Source organism: Acomys russatus, chromosome 5 (assembly GCF_903995435.1).
Source record: "Acomys russatus chromosome 5, mAcoRus1.1, whole genome shotgun sequence".
Classification (NCBI taxonomy): Eukaryota; Metazoa; Chordata; class Mammalia; order Rodentia; family Muridae; genus Acomys; species Acomys russatus.
Window position 1 is genome coordinate 30587103 of NC_067141.1, and position 16067 is coordinate 30603169.

General features: G+C 48.4%; 1 protein-coding gene across 1 annotated transcript in view; it reads left to right on the forward strand.

Moving 5' to 3' along the window:
- Positions 1 to 4343, forward strand: part of Ahnak (AHNAK nucleoprotein) — a 29686-nt gene extending 25343 nt beyond the window's left edge. Inside the window, exon 8 of the mRNA XM_051146101.1 lies at positions 2 to 4343. Within this exon, the coding sequence (XP_051002058.1) occupies positions 2 to 3490 (3489 nt within the window). The 3' untranslated portion in view covers positions 3491 to 4343. The remainder of the gene's footprint in view (position 1) is intronic.
- The last annotated feature ends 11724 nt before the right edge of the window (positions 4344 to 16067 follow it).

Below are 16067 nucleotides of genomic sequence, written 5' to 3' on the forward strand. Positions count from 1 at the left end.
GTTGAAAGGCCCTAAATTCAAGATGCCTGAGATGAACATCAAAGCTCCCAAGATCTCCATGCCTGACATTGGCTTAAACCTGAAAGGCCCCAAAGTGAAGGGTGATGTGGACGTGTCTCTGCCCAAAGTGGAAGGTGAGATTAAAGTGCCTGAAGTGGACATCAAAGGCCCCAAAGTGGACATTGACGCTCCAGATGTGGATGTTCATGGCCCAGACTGGCACCTGAAGATGCCCAAGGTGAAAATGCCCAAGTTCAGCATGCCTGGCTTCAAAGCAGAGGGCCCTGAAGTGGATGTGAACCTACCCAAGGCTGACATTGATGTCTCAGGACCCAAAATGGACATTGAGGTTCCAGATGTGAATCTTGAGGGTCCAGATATGAAAGTGAAGGGTCCTAAGTTCAAGATGCCTGAGATGAACATCAAGGCTCCCAAGATCTCCGTGCCGGGTGTTGATCTCGAGCTAAAAGGCCCCAAAGTAAAAGGAGATTTTGATGGGTCTGTTCCTAAGATTGAAGGTACTCTCAAGGGACCTGAGATAGACCTGAAAGGTTCTGGTTTGGATTTTGAAGGCCCTGATGCTAAACTTAGTGGCCCTAACTTGAAGATGCCATCCCTGGATGTATCTGCTCCTGATGTTAATCTGCATATCAAGGCACCAAAAATTGGAGTTTCTGGGCCTAAGTTAGGAGGTGGTGAAGTGGACCTCAAGGGGCCCAAAGTGGATTTGGACACTCCAAGCTTAGATGTCCACATGGAGAGCCCAGATATTAATATTGAGGGGCCAGATGTTAAAGTACCAAAGTTTAAGAAACCCAAGTTTGGATTTGGTGCAAAAGGCCCCAAAGTTGATATCAAGACACCCTCAGTTGATGTGACTGTCCCTGAAGCAGAGCTGAGTGTTGAGACTCCTGAAGTAAACATAGGTGGCAAGGGCAAGAAAAGCAAGTTCAAAATGCCTAAAATTCACATGAGCGGCCCTAAAGTTAAAGCCAAGAAACAGGGATTTGATTTGAATGTTCCTGGAGGTGAGCTTGAGGCCAATCTCAAGACCCCTGACGTGGATGTCAGTGTTTCAGGGCCTGACGCTGCACTCAAAGCTGACGTAAAATCTCCCAAAGTCAAGAAAACTATGTTTGGAAAGATGTACTTCCCAGATGTGGAATTTGACATCAAGTCACCTAAATTTAAAGCAGAGGCTCCCCTACCTAGCCCCAAGCTGGAAGGTGAGATCAAGGCACCTGGTGTGGATATGTCTTCACCAGGGGTTCACGTGGAAGCACCTGATATCCATGTGAAGGCTCCCAAGTTCAAGGTTCCAGGTGTGGACGTCTCGGTGCCAAAGATAGAGGGCAACTTGAAAGGTCCCACAGTGCAGGCAAACTTGGACACACCTGACGTCAACATTGAAGGCCCCGATGCTAAAATCAAAGCACCCTCCTTTAGTGTTTCTGCTCCTCAAGTCTCCATACCCGATGTGAATGTCAAGTTGAAAGGACCAAAGGTAAAGGGTGAGGTTCCCAGCGCGGAACTGAAAGGACCTGATGCTGATCTGCAAGGTCCAGAAGGAAAAATCAAGTTCCCTAAATTCTCATTGCCCAAGATCAGTGCTCCTGGAGTGAAGATGGAAGGTGAGGGCACTGAGATCTCTGCCCAGATTCCCTCTCTTGAAGGAGGCCTGAGCACATCAGATGTTAAGTTTGAAGGGCCTGATATTTCTGTAAAAGGCCCAGGAGTGGACTTGCCTTCAGTGGACATCTCTATGCCTAAACTTTCTGGGCCTGACCTTGACCTGAACTTGAAAGGACCAAGTTTGAAGGGAGACCTGGAAGCATCCAGTCCCAGCATGAAGCTACACGCTCCAGGTCTTGACCTCAAAGGTGTTGGTGGAAAAGTACAGATAGGAGGAGATGGTGTGAACGTGTCAGGGATTGATGCCACAACAGCACTTCATGTGGGGGCACCAGATGTGACACTGAAGGGACCAAGCCTACAGGGAGACTTGGCTGTGTCTGGGGACATCAAGTGCCCTAAAATTTCTGTGGGTACTCCTGATCTCAGCTTAGAGGCCTCAGAAGGTGGTGTCAAACTTCCCCGCATGAAGCTGCCTCAGTTTGGTGTTTCCACTCCGGGGTCTGACTTGGACATGAACATCAAGGGGCCACAAGTTTGTGGAGAACTAAAGGGGCCAGGGATGGATGTGAACCTGACAGGGCCTCAGACCTCCACGCCAAGCATGGACTTTAACTTGGAAGGACCAAAAGTGAAGGGGAGCCTCGGGGCCGCTGTGGGAGGTCTTCCAGGCATCAGCGTTCAAGGCCTAGAAGGAAGCCTTCAAATGCCCGGGGTTAAGGCTTCTGGGTGTGGTGTGAAACTCCCAACAGGGCAGATTTCTGGTCCTGAAATTCAAGGAGATCTGAAAGGTTCTGGAATAGATCTCCATGGGGCTGTCCCCGATATCAGCATTAAGGGACCTTCCTTTAATGTGGCATCTCCTGAGTCAGGTTTTAGTGTCAGCTTGAAAGGCCCCAAAGTCAAAGGAGGTGTAGATGTTTCAGGCGGTGTCAGTGTCCCAGATATCAGCCTGGGTGAAGGGCATATGAGTGTCAAAGGCTCTGGAGCTGAGTGGAAGGGACCCCAGGTCTCCTCCTCTCTCAACGTGGATACATCCAAACTTGCTGGGAACCTTCATTTCTCAGGACCAAAGATAGAGGGAGGCGTGAAAGGAGGTCAGGTTGGACTCCAGGGCCCTGGTCTGAGTGTATCTGGGCCTCAAGGTCACTTGGAAAGTGGATCTGGAAAAGTAACATTCCCCAAGATGAAGATCCCCAAGTTTACCTTCTCTGGCCGTGAGCTCGTTGGCAGAGAAGTAGGTGTGGATGTCAACTTCCCTAAGGTGGAGGCCAGTGTGCAGGCTGGTGCCAGAGAAGGCGAGTGGGAAGAGTCTGAGGTGAAACTGAAAAAATCCAAAATCAAAATGCCCAAATTCAATTTCTCCAAACCTAAAGGAAAAGGTGGTGCCACTGGCTCGCCAGAAGCATCCATCTCTGGGTCCAAAGGGGACCTGAAGAGCTCAAAGGCCAGCTTGGGCTCTCTGGAGGGAGAGGCAGAAGCTGAAGTGTCTTCACCCAAAGGCAAGTTCTCCCTATTTAAAAGTAAGAAGCCACGACCCCGCTCCAACTCCTTCGGCGACGAGAGGGAGTCCTCGGCGCCTTCCACCCCGACTGGGACTTTGGAGTTTGCAGGTGGAGAAGCTAAAGGCAAACATGGGAAGCTGAAATTTGGTACCTTCGGTGGGTTAGGGTCAAAGAGCAAAGGTCATTATGAGGTGACTGGGAGTGATGATGAGGCAGGCAAGTTACAAGGGAGTGGAGTGTCCTTGGCCTCAAAGAAGTCCCGACTGTCTTCTTCCTCTAGCAATGACAGTGGGACGAAGGCTGGCATCCAGCTTCCGGAGGTAGAGCTATCAATTTCCACAAAGAAAGAGTAGTGGGCTCTGTATGTGTGTACATATACATATGTATAAATGCATCAGCCTTGGGTGTGTTTGTATATAAACTCCAAAGAGAAACACCCCAACAGCCTCAGCAATAATGCAAAGATCTTGCCTCTGCCGATGGCAAGTGCTGACAAACCAAGGCCTCTAGGCTCCTGGGACTCTGCAGCCAGGTAAAGAGTTCTAACTAAGCTCATCTGGCCCATGTGCAAAGTCAACAGTACTTGCCTTAAGATTTCAGTGTTTTGGTTTCTTTCTTTCTTTCTTTTTTTTTTTTTTTTTCCTTTTGCATTGAATGCTGAGAGCTCGTGTTTACCAAGCAAGCTTTTATGTTTATCATCCTTACTTTCCTGAACATTGTTAGTACCTGGGTAGTGGAAACCCACATTTTTTTTCCATTGTAATGACTTTGGGGGCTTTTGTGAGTAAGGGAGGGTGGGATAAAAGGTGGCAGAGGGGGCCAGGTCTTCATTGCTCTGAAGGGTGGACCTGTACGAACAGCGACATCCTGGCATGGCCCTGAGGAGGTGATGGCCAGCAGGTGGTGTTTCTCAACCTCTGGAGCCTGACTTTTATCTCCAGCTGTGTTGGTCCCAGCCTAGTTTGGTGCTCAAGGTGAGAGGGGATTTGAATCTGCTTGCAAATTTCCCTGCCCACCAGGTCAATGTGAGGGCCTTCCATTCTGGGCTTGGTAAGAAAAGTGTTCATCCGTGAGAAAAGTTCTGCTTTCTTTTTTAACAAATGTCATCATGATTAAAGAAGTGTCTGGCACTTTAATGTCAAATTCATTGAGGATGTAAGAAAGTTAATGCTGTTTAAGGCAAATAAAGCTGTTTATTAACCCTGATGCGCTGGGCTCCTGCATTCTGTGTGGAGGGAACGAAGCCCAAGGAGGCCGTACACGCAGCCCTCGCTGAGCACGATCCGCCCGGGCGCATTGCTAGTTTTGTTAGTGACTTTAAGGCCTGACCTCTGCCTACGTACCGGGAGGAAGACTTTGCTTTTTGATTCTCATCATTGCTGAGCGATTGAGAGTGGCTAGTGGCCATACTTCCCTGGAGAGCACCTACCTTAGTGTGAGCAAGACCTTAGAAGAGAGTGGAGGTGGGGCAGAGGTGTAATTCAGTTAATTGAGTGTTTGGCTGGTGTGCATGAGAGCCTGGGTTAGGGCCCCAGAAACGTGTAAGACTCTTCATAACAGCAATCCCAGCACATAGGGGTGGAGGCAGAAGGATCCTTTTTAAAATTTTTTTTAAAATTTTTGAGACAGGCATTTTGTATTTTGAGACTCACTGTATCCAAGTATCCAAGGTTGTCCTGAATTTGACATAATCTTCCTGTCTCATCATCCTGAGGTTGGGGTTACAAGTGTGAGCCATCACATTCAGGGACGGGGTCTACCCATGTACGCTGTTGGGAAGGGGGCCACTGGGATGTCGGAAGGATTTCCTGGGCAGAACTATAATGTCCCACTGTACATTTGCTCATCTGCTTTCAGCTTGAGGAAGGGGAGATCTGGGCTAGTGTGGTCTGAGGAGTCCACCCACTCAGTACTTTTTGAGCACCATGTCTGGATGCTGTCCAAGCCCCAGTGATTTCTTTTTTCTTTTTCTTTTCTTTTCTTTTTTCTTTTTTTTTTTTTTTTTTTTTTTTTTTGTGACAGGGTTTCTCTGCGTAGTCTTGGCTGTCCTGGACTCACTTTGTAGACCAGGCTGGCTTCGAACTCACAGCGATCCGCCTGCCTCTGCCTCCCGAGTGCTGAGATTAAAGGCATGCGTCACCATGCCCCAGTGATTTCAAAATCCTCTTTTGCTGACTTCTACAGACCAGACGACATATGCTTTGAACTCTGAAGGAAGGGGCCGGGCTGGGGGCAAATGACACGCCTAGCGGAGACGATGAGGCTGCCAAGTCCTCCAGGTGATACCTTATTGGTTGGGACAGTTGGGAGTCCTGGGTAGAATGGTGGGCAGTAACTGGCTACTAAGCCTGGGGAGGAACCTCTCAGGCATTCTTATACCAGGTGCAGGCTGCAGGCAATGATACAGAACAGGAGGTCTCCATCCTGCAGAGTCCATCCCCACAGCGGGAGCAGCACTGAAGGCGGCATAAAGGGCTGGAGGATTCCCCGGCTTCTTCCTCTGGCATCACAATCCCGTGTGTTCCCACCCTGGTTTAGACGGTGCTGGGGATTGAACCCAGTATGAACCTCTGGTATGCTAGGCTGACATGACCCAATGTGCTACATCTCCAGAAATAACATTTTTGTTCTTTCTTTGTCATGATTAAAAACAGAATTAACTATACATTAAAAAAAAAAAAAAAGCATAATTTGGACTAAAGAAATGACTCAGTGGGTAAAAGTGACTGCTGCAAAGCCTGATGGCCCAAGTTTAATTCCTGGTACCCCATATGGGTAGGAGGAGATAACTGACTCTTACAGCTTGTTTTCTGACATACAGACAGATGACAGACAGGCAGACAGAAAAACAGACACACCCACTCACCCCACACACACACAAAATGTAAGAAGAGAGGGTAATTAAGTTAAAAAGGAGGGGGGGCATAATTTCCTCTGGGAAACATTATCTCTCTTAATTTTGCAAAGAGCCAAAGGGACTGGAAGCTACTGTAGAGTTCCCAGGACCTGCAAAAGAGTATTGGCCTTGGAGTTACTGGGGTCAGGCTCCCATGTTGGGTACATTAGAGTCCATTGTGAACCTCTGTTCAGTTCCTGGTCATGCCTCTAGGGTCCTTCCAGTCCCAACAGTCCATGACACCTTTGGAAAGCAGGCTGGAGAGTGGTGTCATTTTGGGTGAAAAGCAGGGTGTGATTGTAACGCTGAGTAATTATTTTCCTGTGTGGCAGGGAACTGTCTGAAATGTTTCAAGAAGTGTCAGTGTTGAAGCGTAGCCGAGCCTCCAGCATCCCAGACCGAAAAGGGCAGGCCCCACCAGGACCCGCACATGGCTGATGCACACACCTCATTTCAGAGTGCCACCTGAGCTGTGAAGTTAGGAAACACAACCTGTGAGACTCAGCTAAGCATGCAATGGAAGGTGTTGGTCCCTCCTCCATCCTTCCTTTCATCACCTCCTATCCCCTCAGCCCTTCCCCCTCTCCCCCAGGATGTCACTATGCATGTAGCCCTGGCTAGCCTGGAGTTCAGTATGTACACCAGGCTGGCCTAAAACTCTCAGAGAACCACCTGCTTCTGCCTCTTGGGTGCTGGGAGTAAAGATGTGCACATCACTTCTGTCCCTCTCTCACTCTTTTAAAGTATATATTCTTTAAATTAAAACCTTCAGAGAAGTTACAAGAATAATGTGGTGAAACACACATTGTGCTTGTGTCCTCTTTTTTTTTTTTTTTTTTTTTTTTTAGTTTTTCGAGACAGGGTATTTATTGTGTAGCTCTGGCTGTCCTTTAACTCACTCTGTAGACCAGGCTGGCCTCGAACTCACATCGATCCGCCTGCCTCTGCCTCCCGAGTGCTGGGATTATAAAGGTGTGCGCTGCCACTGCTGCCACTGGTGCTGCCGCCACCACCACCTGGATTCTTTCTTTTTCTTTTTCTGAAAACTTCTCTTAAGGACTCACTTATTTTAAGCTCTCTCCATATAGATATTTTAATAATCATTATTTTGTGCTGAATTATTTGCGAGCTGCCTGCATATGTCATAGCACTTTAAGCCCTACGTGCTTTACTATGTGTGGACACTTTAGCAGCATGACAACTAAATTCAGTAGGTCCCACCCTGACCACTCAGTAAGCCATCCCTTCATAAGCTTCTTTCTTTTTTTCTTTTCTTTTCTTTCTTTCTTTTTCTTTTCTTTTTTTTTTTTTGAGGCAGGGTTTCTCTGCGTAGCCTTGGCTGTCCTCGACTCGCTTTGTAGACCAGGCTGGCCTCAAATTCACAGCGATCTGCCTGCCTCTGCCTCCTGAGTGCTGAGACTAAAGGCGCACGCCACCATGACTGGCCCACTCAGAAGTTTCTTGATTACTCCTGCAGTTTTGTTAACAGAGCTGCACTTTTTTTTTTTGCCCCTCCAGAGAGGCTTCAGCCATTTCTGATTGCCCCTTGGAATGTAGTTGTCTTCGGTTCCGTTATTTCAGTCTACTGTTTTGTTTCTAATGCTGTCTGACACAGTGTCACACTTGAAGCCCCTTGCGTATGGTTCCACACTATTGCTGATCCCCCTGCCTCAGCATCACAAATTTCAGGATTTCTTCAATCTAGAAGATCTCACTATGTAACTCAGGTTGCTCTGGAGGTCCCTATATGGTCCAGGCTGGCCTCAGCCTCACAGTTCTTCTGCCTGAGCCTCCCAAAGCTATGACTACAAGTGTATACAGCCACAAGTAGCAGATGTAATTTTTTTTTTCATTTTAAAAAAGTTAACGTGTGTGTGTGTGTGTGTGTGTGTGTGCGTGTGTGTGTGTGTGTGGTATATGCTGTGGCTCAAGTGTGGAAGTCAGAGGACAAGCCTTGGGACATGGGACCCTGTGGTCTTGGGGATCAAACTTAGATCTTTAGGCTTGGCAGCAAGTACTTTTAGCTGCTGCCCTCTTGCTGGCCCTGGCACTAACCTTTTTGAAGGGTATAGAGCCAGTTGTTTTGAAGCAATGTCCCTTGGTCTGGTGGGTCTGATGACATTCCTTGTGACCGTAGCAGGTGATGCGTTTAGGAGCAGGGCACTCGCAGAAGTATGGTGCTGGGTGTGTTTGAGCTCATCCTTTGGAGGGCACGTACGGGTGCTCGCTCCAATTAAGTAGGAGCTCGCCAGACTTCTTGTAACCTTGCCATGTTCTCCCTCTGGAATTAACAAGGAAATCTAAGTTTTCAAGCGAGGAGTCCAAGTTTGGGCAAGTTTATTTCGCAAGTGCGCTTTAAAGGCTGGTGGCATGCTTGGCCTTGGTATGAGCTCCTGTTGGGGATTTTGAAAATGGGGCCCTGGCCTCGGGCTTTGCGGCACACAGCAGCTTTCTGTCTTTCCTCACGAGGACAAAGAATTCTGTGCATGAATCCTTGCCAAAGAGCTGGGAATACCACGAGCTGTTTACCAGCCTCTGGATTGCCTTGTGGCGTCAGGCAGCTTCAGGGGCCTCTTGAGGCTGAATGGTCCCTGCAGAGTACCAGCCTTGTACCACAGCAAATGTGTGTGTGTGCGCGGCGGGGAGGGGGAGATGTTCTGCCAAGGAGGGTGGTTTCACTTCCCCTTAAAATGCCTCTGTTCCCCCCCCCCCCACCCCCACAACAAGCTCCAGGTCTGGCCAGCACAGAAAGACTTCCCAGTAAGATGGCTGAGGCTAGAAAGAGTTACAGATGAGACGCCCTCCCCCCACCCCCCCTACCACCACCCCCGCCTTTTTTTTGTTCCCTCTTTGGACAGACAGGTCCTTCTAGTGCACAATGTGCTTTATCTCGGGACATCTCGCACTGTGTTCTCAGCTCCGCCCAGGAAGGCAGGCACTACCCACTCCATCTCACCATCCAGAGAGGTGAGGCACTCAGATGTAACACCACAGAGCCGCCTCTAGTCAGAGCCTGGAAGGGGTCCTATCCAGGGATAACAAAGCTTTTAGATTTTAGCAACAAAGTTGTTTTTCTTCCGTGTGATAGTTCCCGGAAGGAACGGGGAAATTTTTGGGGGGTGAGCATGAAAAAAAAAAACACTAAATGTCTCTTGAAATTTGTAGCATCTTAGACATTTTCTCATCTCTGAAAGTATTAAGGGAATGGTAATAAAGACCAGATAACGCACGCTTTAATCCCAGCACTGCGGAGGCAGAGACAGGCAGCTTTCTGTGAGTGCAAGGCTAGCCTGGTCTAGATAGTGAGCTCCAGGCTAGACAAGGTTACATAGTGAGAACCTGTCTCAAAGCAAATAACCAAACAACAAAAATCTAATAGCCAGGGCTGGAGAGATGGCTCAGTGGTTAAGAGCAGATACTGCTCTCGCAGAGGACCTGGGTTCAGTTCCAGCTCTCATCCAGCCATCTACAACTGCCTGTAATTCTAGTTCCTGGGGATCTGACCCCCTCTTCTGACTTCCAGGGTTTTATGTATGCGTATGGTGCACATACACATAAATTTAAAAACTAAATCTTGGGGCTGGATTGATGGTTTAGTGGTTAAGGGCACCTACTATTCTTCAGGAGGACCTGGGTTCAATTCCCAGCACCCACAAGTTGGCTCACAATGATCCAAAACTCCAGTACCAGATATGCTTTTTGACCTCTTAGGGCAGTAGACACACATGTGGTCCATGTACATAAATTCAAGCAACACACTCATACACATTAAAGAAATTAAAAACATAAGTACTTAAAAAATGGCTATCAAATGCTGGGTGGTGGTGGTGGTGCACGCCTTTAATTCCAGCACTTAAGGAGACAGAGGCAGGAATATCTCAGAGTCAGAGGCCAGCCTGGTCTATAGAGTGAGTTCTAGGGTAGCCAGGGCTACACAGAAGAACCTTGTCTTGAAAAACCATTTAAAAAAAAACAAAAGGCTATCAGTTCTGTGTGTTCCTATCTCTGGGACATGAGGCTGAGGAAATAACTTAGCTGGTGCTGTTCTTGCCTGGCATGTTCAGGCCCCCGGTTCAGTCCTCAGGACCTGGGTTAGGAGATGGCTGTGGAATTTCTCTTACAGCATTGTAAGAATAATGTAAACTAACACACATATTTTCTTCCTAATAACCTCCAACATCTGCTTCATGAAAAAGTAACGTAGTGTGCACTCAGTGTATAGTAAACACTGCACGAGCTGTTCCTGTGACCAGCTTCCTAACTCTGTGCTAAGCATCCTATGTGTTACATGCAGCTCCATAAGGTGGGCCCCAGTTTTGCATTTAATAGACAAGCTCCGACACGGCGAGCACTGTGTGTAGGGCCATGTAGTAAAGCAGGCCAACACTCTCACTGGAGTCTTTTCTGAGAAGCCTCATGCTTTTATCAGTGTTTTGTCCCTTTTACTACCAGGAACGCTGGGTTAGTAAACCATGCTTTAAGGCTTGTAGAGGAGCTGGGGGAGGTTTTCTAAGCAGGGAGCGGGAGTGAAAGCTAATAGCAAAGTGTGGGAGGGAGGCTCAGCAGGGTGGGACTAGGAGGAGGAGGAGCAGGAAGGATGGAAACTCTGAACCCTGAGGCCCCAGAGGCATGTGGGTTTCAGGTTCAGCCCTGGACCTTTTCCTGTTAATTTCCTTCTTTCTTTCTTTTTTCTTCCTCCCTTTCTTTCCTTCTTTTTTTTTTTGCAAGGGGAGGGGTGAGATTAAGAGCAGTGAGGCACTGGTCCAGGCTTGCCCTCCTGGGCAGCTGTCAGTTTCTTCTTTGGGCCTCCTACCCTGTGTGATTGCCAGCCTTTTGCCCTATCTGCTCTCCACTTTTCCATGATACTAATAAATAAGAGAGAAACTACAACTGAAGTGAATATATTATAGTTAGCCACACCCACTGGTCCCAGGGGCCCCTCTCCGGCATCTGCTCTAGAGAGTGGACAGGTTGACTGCCAACAAACACTGTTCTGATCAATCTGGGAGGTTGAGGCCTGAGTCTGTGGGAGGGTCTGGGAATGTGAAGGGCTTCCACACAGAGACTGGCAGTGGGAGAGAGTTTCTCCAGTATGGTGTTTGCCCTCATATCTCTGTACCTGCCATGCCTGCTTGACTCCAGTTTGAGAATCAGCCAACAGCCTGCCGTATGAGCAGGGTTTCCACTTTTCCCCAATGGCATGGGGCAGTTCCACCCACCACGCCCCCCCCCCCCCCACCACTTGCCTCTCAGGGTAACCTAGAGCTCTTCATTTCGAAGATTATAGCCTAGAAGGAAACAAGTCAAAATCCAAGGGGAAGTCAGGGCAAGAGTGGATTAGTCAGAGCCAGGAGGATTAGAATGCTCTTGAGAAATGTAAAGGGTGTGGAGGAGGAAGACCAGAAAAAGGAAGAAGAGGGGCTAGGGGTGTGACTCAGCGGTCTAGTACCGCAAGCAAACCGTTGCCTTTATTCCTCACCATGGGCACAGCCCCAAAGGGTGACCTCGGAGGGCTTGAGCTCTGTCTTTCTGGACGCCCCAAATAAATATACTCTAAGTAAATCAGAGCACTTGTGACATTGAGGCAAAATTTTTGCTCTAACACCAAGCCAAATGATCTGACCCCACCCCTACCCTGCCTCTTACCCCAGTTCTGCAATCCCGGCCTGTTAATGTCCAGGGAGTAAGGGAGCACCAGCTTGGCTCCAGGCATAACTGCAGCCACTTTTAGCCAAAGAGCCAATCCTTCAACTAATCTGAGTTCTGTCACTCTTCCTAGGTGGATTTTTTTTTTTTTTTAAATCTATTTAGACCGGCCTCTTTGAAGCAATGGGCCTGTTGAGGGCCAGACAAGACTGAGCAGAGGACACTGGGCAATCACAGAAAAAGATCAGCTGAGCCCAGCTGGAAGCTGCTGCCTATGGCTCGCACGTCATGCATTGATTGCCTCTGGGTCTCACCCCTTACTTGGTGGGACCTTAAGTTCTAAAATGCAGCATCAGCCTCAATTTTCTCCTTTATCCAGACTTTGCCTAAAAGATGACTTCGTATATGGTGGCATCTCAGCTTTACACTTTTCAATGTTGGTATTTAGAAGATGGCTTGTGGGGCTGGGGAGATGGTTTGGTACCCAAGTGCCTGCTGCTTATGCATGAGGACTTGAGTTTTGATGTCCAGAGTCTACGTGAAAAGTGGGCATGGTCTTCTAATCTGTAACCCTATTACTTGGGGGTGGAGGTGGGGACAGAGGACCCCTAGAGCTCTCTGGCCTGGCAGTCTAGCCAGTTGGTGAGTGGAAGGAAGCAAAGGACAAGGTGCTTGTGATTGAGAAAGACATATGACTTTGGCCTCTGACCTTTACACGCATGCACTTGTACCCACAGGCACATGTGCACATGCATAGATATGCACACACATACATACAAATACAAATAACAATAAAAATAAGAGCACTTGTGTGTGTGTAGGGGGGAGGGGGCTCGGAATGTAGCATGCGTTAAGTCCTAGTGTGGTGACACACATCTGAGACCCCAGCACTCAGGAAGTGGAGGCAGGGGAATATGAAATTCAAGGTCATCCTCCCATTGGTAGCTTTATTCCAGGTCAGCTTGGGCTGCACAAGAAGGGGTGCTCCCCACCCCCACCCCCCACTCCCCCAGCGTGACTATTTAAGGCCCATCTCCTAGAGTCCAACCGCTCTCATTACTGAGCTGTAGTCACACTTGGTACCCTACCAAGGGAAGAGCTTAGCTTCCTGTCTGCCCTGCGGGGAAGGCTCTGAGCTTTTCCAGCCAGTGCAGTGCGGCCTGCTCTGCTCGGTGGGTTTCGTCCTGGGTGTGGGATCTCTTCCAGGGTACATAGCTGCTAGGCTCTGTCCTCTCCACCAGGCAGCCTGGCCATGGGGAGGGCTGGAATGTGGAATCCCCTGAGAGAAGAATGACAAGGCGGTTTTCTGTTTGTAAGCCTGCGAGTTTGGCTCGCCACTTGAATTTTGAGTGGGCCCTTCAGGCTGATAGGGACGTCAGGTGAGAGAGCAGAGGCAGCCCGTTTGAATTGTCTGAATTCCTAGAAAATAAATTCTAGGAATTTCAGCTGTAGGAGGAAGGTGGGTCAGGTAGACTAAACTCAGGCAAAACTTGCTGCAGGGGGTGGGGGCCTGGCAGGAGGCAGGCTTTGACTTTTTTTTTTTTTTTGGTTTGCATAGCATATTTTCCTTCAAATTATTTTGCCTATTGAATCATATTAGACAAACTTTGAACTAAGTTTTGTTTTGTTTAACTGAGCTGCAGATCTCTTCTGGAGGAAAACAAAACAAAACAAAACAAAACAAAACCACTCCCTTTAAGTACTGTTTTTGGTTACTGCTCTTTGTTTGGAGTAATTACTACCCCCAAAAGTGGGAAATTACAGATTACTGAGTCTCAGAAGGAAACGAGTGCTTGGATTAGCCGGACTCTTGCCCCTGGATGGCCGTTCCAGACCTTGCCAAGCTCCCAGGTACAAAGCCCTGTTACTGCATGTTCTACAAACACTCCCTTTTGTTGTTTCTAGACAGGAAATGGTTGGATCCTGTGTGTCACTTGCCATGTTCTTATTACATAACTGTGGAGAACCTTTGATAGTTTTTGTGGGTCACAGGAATGAGTACAAGAGAAAACATGGGGGCTGCAGCTTGTCTCCAGCACTGTGCCCCAACAGTGAGTTAGACTTGTAGGCTGTGGTGTATCTACTAGCGCTTGCTTAATACTCACTAGTAAGATTTAAAACTTTGCGTGGCGGTAAGGTGGCTGGAGAGATGGCTTAGTGGTTAAGAGTGGCTCCTGCTCTCCCAGATACACACATACCCATTAAAAAAAAAAAAATCTTTGTGAATGTGGGCAGTGGTGGCACAATGCCTTCAATCCCAGCACTTGGGAGGCAGAGGCCAGTGGATCTGTGTGAGTTCGAGGCCAGCCTGGTCTACAAAGCCAGTCCAGGAGGACAGCCAGGGTAACACAGAGAAACCCTGTCTCAAAAAACATAACATAACAAAAAACAAAACAAAACAAAACAAAAATCTTTGTGGAGTATGGTGGTATACACCTTTAATCCTAGTACTCAGGAGGCAGAGGCAGGTGGATCTCTCAGAGTTCGAGCGTTTACAGCCAGCCTGATCTGCACAGCAAGTTCAGGACAACCAGGGCTACACAGTGAAACCCTGTGTCAAAAACCAAAACCAAAACCAAAACCAAAACCAAAACCAAAACCAAAAAAGCTGGATGAACATGCTGCAGAGAGACAGCCTGACAGGCTTACACTACTGGAGGCATCTCAGGTTGTCCATACCTAATCAAGGCCCAGGAAACCCTTGACCTCTAGGCTCCCCTCTGCTTTTTACTGTGCTGGTTGTCAATTTCTGTAACCTCCAGATTGGCCTTGGCAGCCACACTCAGCTTGTTTCCCCCCCCCCCCCCCCCCCCCAGCAGCCTGTTGGCGTGGGTGCAGCCTTCTCTTTTCTCATCCTTGGGTTTCAGCTTAAGGAGCATTTGTTCCTGGAAACCTGCCATGACTCCTCTATCCTCCGCAATGGTTTCGGTTCCGTGTGCTCCTGTTACTCTGGTTTCCCGATCTCAGTGGTACTTATGTTCAGTTATCAGTGACTGATGGCTCGTCGCTCTTCCTCCCTCATCACATTGTCAGCTGTGTGAGGGAGGGATGCTGCGTTCTTGTTTATTATTTTATCTCTGGCATAGTGTCAGGCACATGACATGTGGCACCCAGCACATGGCAGAGGCTCTGTGAGCCACCAAGCCACTATCTTATCACTGCATACACTTTCCCTCAGCAGCGAGTACACCTGTTTCCCTTTATCCCTTGCTGTGTAGGCTCAGGGACATTTTCCTAGATTCAGGGTGAGAACAAACACAAATAAACAGACGCTCGGAACTCTCCTCTGAGTTATTGTTCAGGGCTTTGCAGGCCAGCTGCTTCCCTTGAGCTTTTAGCGTGTGGATTCAGCTGTGGTCAGGAATGCAGGCTCTGCAGGCTGGTGGCGGCACTCCTCAGATCTTCACCTTTCCAGCTTCCAGAATGGTATGGGTAGAAAGATGGCCAGGTAGGATGTTGGGGACACAGAAAGTGGGAACCCAAAGTCTGAGAAGAGCAGGCTGGGGGTAGCTGCTGTGGGAGGAGAGTGAGTGGAGGAAAGTTATTTATCAGTCAGGTTTCAAAGTAGAGGCAGGCAGTTGACATGTCATTCGTGGCTTCAGTCAATGAAGTGTGCTTTGGGTTATTCTGTTGCCCTTTAGTTGTATCTATCTATCTATCTATCACCAGGATGGTGGCACACTCCTTTAATCCCAGCACTGTTGAGGGCAGAGGCAGGCAGATCTCTGTGGGTTCGAGGTCAGCCTTTTATACAGCACATGTTCCAGGACAGCTAGAGCTACACAATGAGACCTTAAATCCACTCCCTCCCCGAAACCCCAAAAAGCTAGACCGGTGTGCCTCTGTAGCTCCAGCTACTTGGAAGGCTAAGACAGGAGGGCTTTTGAGCCCAGGAGTTTGAGACTAGCCTAAGCAACAAAGCAAGACTCTGTCTTCAAATACAAACAGAGGGTGGAGAGAGAGAGAGAGAGAGAGAGAGAGAGAGAGAGAGAGAGAGAGAGAGAGAGAGGAGCGAGGAGAGGGAGAAGAGGAGAGGAAGAAAGGTTCCAAACCCACATGCTGGTTCACAGCCACCTGGAATGCCAGGGGGATCTGATGTCCTCTTTTGGCCTCTGAGGGCACCAGGTATGCACATGGCATGCAGACATACATGCAGGTAAAATACCCACATACATTAAAATAAGTAAATATTTAAAACATAACAACCTCTCTGTACTGGCTGGTTTTGTTTGTCAAATTGACACAAGCTAGAGTCATCAGAGAGGAAGGTTCTCAGTTGAGGAAATGGCTCCATGAGATCCAGCTGTGAGGCATTTTATCAATTAGTAACCAATGGGGAGGGCCCAGCCTGTGTAGATGTTGTCATCTGTGGACTACTGGTCCCGGAT